This window comes from Neophocaena asiaeorientalis, unplaced genomic scaffold (genome assembly GCF_003031525.2).
Source record: "Neophocaena asiaeorientalis asiaeorientalis breed wild unplaced genomic scaffold, Neophocaena_asiaeorientalis_V1.1 scaffold194, whole genome shotgun sequence".
Classification (NCBI taxonomy): domain Eukaryota; kingdom Metazoa; phylum Chordata; class Mammalia; order Artiodactyla; family Phocoenidae; genus Neophocaena; species Neophocaena asiaeorientalis.
The window spans coordinates 2837625-2842314 of NW_020172638.1; the positions used below are offsets into that span (position 1 = coordinate 2837625).

Here is a 4690-nt window from a genome sequence, read left to right on the forward strand (position 1 = left end):
AGGGCCTCATCTGATTTCTGTGTTAGCTCAGCCCCCCTCAGCTGGCAGCTCGTTTTAGGAATCTTCTTTGTTTTTTTTCTGCCATCGATTGCTTCCTTCTGATAACGGGGCGTGGGGGTGGGGTGTGTGTGCTAAGTCGATAATTTGCCAAATTTCTGTGTGCCGATTTTGGTATGTAAAGTAGGGAAAACTTTCTGTGGTGATGACTTCGAAGTCTCCAAGTCTCATGGCCCCATGATACTTAGTCTGCTGGCTCCAACAGTGCCATCCTGGACGCCTTCCCATCACTTCCCTGCCCTCCTTGGGCTCTGCTAGGTCTTTGGGTGGTCCCTTCTGTCCACGTTGTCCCAGGCCCTGTCCTGGGAAATCTTGGCTCTCAGCCTGGAGCTGACAAGTTCTTGCTTAGGAGGTAGAAGGGAAGAGCACGCTGGGCTGGAATAATTCATGCACGCTGCCGTCATAAGTTCACTTCCCAGAGTTTGTAGTTATGAACGGGAAGAAACCGCCAATTGGGGATGAGTAATTTATTCTTGAGGAGAGATCATGAGACATCTTATTTATCTTCGCTTTACTTGGTCTGCTGGAAGACACAAGGAAATCCGATTTGTTGTAGCCAGACATCATCCCCCTTCCCTTTCCTCCCTCCCTCCCCACTCCTAACTCGGATGTGAATGCTTCCGGGTGTGCCGGAGAAGAAGGGTCGCCGCTTGAGGAGAGGGCACAGGGCACGTGCTGGCTCAGGAAGCCCCACCAGGGACCACAAGGACCCCAGAAATCATGCTCCGTAGACTGTAGTTCCTTCGGCGCCAAGGTAAAGACCATGGCCGTCTCCACGCTGGCACCCCTGCACCTGGCCTGGTGTCTCAGCCAGAATGAGCAGCAAAAGAACAAATATTTGTTGAATGAGTATAAACAACGGATGATGTATGACTCTCAAGCCAGAGTCTCGTTTCCCCAAACTGGGCTGGAAATTCATCTTTAATGGTATCACTTATTCACATCTCCTGCACACACTGCACATCGGCAGGAGCCAGGGAGAGAGTCAACGCCTCTCAGAGTCTTCCCTGCCATTGGCCCGTCGTTTTGTAAGGTGTATTCACGTTTGAAAGCATATGTCTTTTGAAAGACCTCAAGAAATGGATCAAAATGATCCGTGACGCGGTCTCCGTAGAATTTTGCCAGCACAGCAGCACTTGTGCCCAGACCCCTTCGACTGCACACACAGGAATCTTCCTGTGGCTCTTGATCAGCCATTAGCGACATTTGTGTCACACTGAACTTGTCAAGAGAAGACCAGTGGTGGCTCCTGGTGCGGGGCGCGCTCTGTCATTAGGGCAGCTGGCAGGCTGGCTTGCTTTACGGCTCCTCCAAGGTTCCTTGCCCTGGGCCCACCACAGAAGAAATCTTCTCCTTGATCTTTTTCAGTTGTGGTCCGCGTTCAGGCTTGCCACACTTCCGCCCGGGGACATGATGAAGCGCATGCCTGTGCCCTGGGCTGTGCAGAGTAGAGCTGCGATAAGGGAGCCTGCGAGCTCGTTTCTGCAGGGCTCTCATCCTGCGTTTTAGGGAAGTGTTGCCGGTCCCCTGTGCGCCCTGAGCCGCGGGATGTTTTTCTTTGCTTTTCCTCTTGCTGGACTTTTTCGTTAGCCCGACCCCAGTCCCCGGCGTTTTGCTTCAGGATGCTTTTCTTCCTCTCTACGGAGTAATTGCTTAGAAAATGCCCTCCTGTCAAAAACATAAAGTCTCCAGTATCATAATTTGGTAGTGGAAATGCCTGTCATTTGGCTTCATCGTTTGACCGTGGTTAATGGGGACGAGATGGCAGCGTGGTGGCCAGTCCCTGTGGAAGCCGATGGGGTCGAGCATGTGAACACTCATTGGGGGCCCAGCCCACTTTTGGCAGGCACTTTAATCTCTTAATGCTTTCATGCTTTGGAGAATTATAGGAGCCATATGCTGCTGCCCAGGTAACTGAGACTTGCTAAAAACAGAGCTTAAATGGCCTCACTATTCTGGCACTGGAAAGCATGCCTTTTTATTTTTAGGCCAGCCTTTGTTAGCCCCAATTATTTTCAAGCCTGGGGAAGAAGAATCACTGAGCAAGACCGTAGTCAGTTGGATGCAGTTAGAGTTTGAACCTTCATTCCCAGCCAGTTGGAAAGAGGATCCAAATCCATGGAAAGATAGAGGCTGACCGCCATGTGGCTCCCCTTCTTTACCCCCATCCTCTATTTGGGAGAATTCCGCTTGCGTTTAGGGTACTTGCTGCAGGAAAAATAGGTCGAAAAGAGTGAAATCTGGCTCAGTTTATAGCACTGGTCAAACCAAAAACCGGAACAGATTGGAATGCACCAGTTTCGAGGCCATCGGAGAACCACAGTGAGACTCACACCCACACAATGTGGGATTGGGGTGGTCTCAAATGGAAATTGTCATCACTATACTTAGTTGCGAATTGATGAATTCAAAGTTAGGTAAGAATAGGCTTAACTTCCATTGCTCATTTCATAAGTAATAATCTCATTTTACTATCCCCATTCTTGCCCACCTTCAGTTACAGAAATAACTCTGAGTGGGTTTTCTTTTTAAAGATCTGTGTCAAGTAGATACCTCATAAAAATGGCACAGGCAAACTGTTCTATATAGAATTGCCCTGTGACACGAAACCACGTGTGCTTGCCGTCCCCGGGCACTGGTTTCTTTGGAGGGAAGGCCTGAGAGAATGGAGGCCAATGGCAGCCAGTGGCATGGAGCCAGACCTTCAAGAGAGGCAACTAGAAGTGCTGTGGACTTTGCATAGACAGGTTTACTTAGGTAAGAATCACATATTCATTAGGTCTGAAACAAGCTACTATTATAACATTTGATAACCAGTTGTCTTCATTTCCTATTGCTGCCATAATAAATTTCCACAAAATTACTGGCTTAAAACTACCCAAATTTATTGTCTTACTGTTCTGTAGGTCAGAAGTCTGATGTGGCTCTCCCTGGACTAAAATCAATGTGTTTCCAGCTCCTTTCTGGGAACTCTAGGGAAAATGTCATTCCCTTGCCTTTTCCAGCATCTAGAGGCTGCTCGTCTTCCTTGGCTCATGGCCCCCTTCCTCCATCTTCAAAGCCTGCAGCTTTGAAGTGGGTCCTGTCCCTCTCACACTGCATCACTCTCACCCTTTCTTTGCCCCCAACTTAGATTTCTAAGGAACTTCAGGATTACGTTAGGTCTACCTGGTTAATCCGGGCTAATGACTCTATTTTAAGGTCAGCTGATTAGCAACCTTAATTCCATCTGCAACTTTAATGTCCCTTTGCATGTATTCACAGGTTCTGGGGATAACGATGTGAGCATCTGCAGGAGGGTGGGCACTGCTCTGCCGACCACACTGGGGACATTGTTTTTCTTGATCTCCATGTCAGGTAGGGCCAAAGGGGCAGTCGTTTAGGTGGCAGTCTGCGTGGGAGACAGCTTCCATCTTTGCAGAATTTGAGGAAGTTGAGAAGGTTTCCCTCAGCCTGGCAGACTGTGAAGTTTGTCAGATACCTTGTTTCTTTGTAGGCCCGTCCTGGAGTCTTGATGATCCCAGCTGGGTCTGTCACCGAGGGCTCCCCTCCCAGGGCTGCTGGGGTCTGGGGTGGCGTTGAAGGAGAGCAGGGATTCGGGATGGCTGGGAACAGCATGGGCTGAGCGGCAAGAGAGGAATGAGGAAGCAGGGGGACGGGGACAGGAAATGACAGACAAATTTGCCGCTTGGGAGGAAGAAAATAGAAGATGGGGTTGATTACGTCTGGCCCCAAAGAAAACAGAAGCTTAGGCTTTTTTGTCGTGTGCTTTGTGATTGATTTCACTGTTGAGTCAACTTGGGGACCTGGGTCACGTTTTGGGCATCCAGTACACTCCAGCCCCAACAAGCCCAAGGGGTTCGGTGTGGACACTTGGTGGCCCAGGGGAGGCTCGTCACTGCCCAAACGGTGCTCTCTGGAGGGAGCAGCAGCCCAGCTCGAGACCCCGTCCCAGGAGGGCTCCGCTTTGGAGAGTGTAGCCCCGGCCTGGCGCATGCTCACAGAGCGGCAAATGTGTTCTCAGGAATCCTAAGAAATGAGCTGTTGTGAACTGACCTAAACTGGTTTGACGTTTGAAGAATTGTCAGATTATTCTGGGAAACAGTTGATGGGAGCTTTGTGCGTTCTTTCCCACAGTCCCACGGCTGGGAGGTATGTGACAGGGAGAGCAAGTCTCAGACCAGTTTGGGCCACTCACGCAGCCACCTGTTAGCAGGCAGGCACGGGGAGAGCCCTCCTCCTGTTCCTTAGGCTCGAGCTGTCTGGCCAAGCGAGAGACAGTCAAGGCAGATGTGATGGTGCTCCAGTGGGAGGGTTCCACCAGCCCCCTGCGGGGGGACAGGACCCTCCTTTCATGGCCGACCATGCGCCCCGACGGAGTCCTGGCCCCCTCCCCCGTGAAGTGGGTGGACTGCTGGTCTTCTTAGAATATTCTGCGTGGTTCTTGCTAAGGTGGAGATGCCAGCACAATGTTTCACTCCATCCAGAGAACAGGGAGATAATTGCTGGGTTCCATTATGCTAACTGACCAACTCCCATGCAGATGGACTCTGCTTAATCTTTCAAATGCTGCCCACCCATCCCCCCATCCTTGGAGTGTTCTTTTCTGATTTGGGTTCTTCACATAGGAACT

At 50.5% G+C, this 4690-nt stretch overlaps 1 protein-coding gene across 5 annotated transcripts in view; it reads right to left on the reverse strand.

Moving 5' to 3' along the window:
• The window catches only part of LOC112395980 (uncharacterized), a 7571-nt gene extending 3425 nt beyond the window's left edge, over positions 1 to 4146 (reverse strand). For 3 of the 5 annotated variants that reach the window (XM_024739460.1, XM_024739459.1, XM_024739458.1), the window contains exon 1: positions 3539 to 4146. In XM_024739460.1, the coding sequence (XP_024595228.1) occupies positions 3539 to 4053 (515 nt within the window). In that variant the 5' untranslated portion in view covers positions 4054 to 4146. The other 2 variants (XM_024739461.1, XM_024739462.1) reach the window with 2 other exon arrangements.
• Positions 4147 to 4690: the final 544 nt, after the last annotated feature.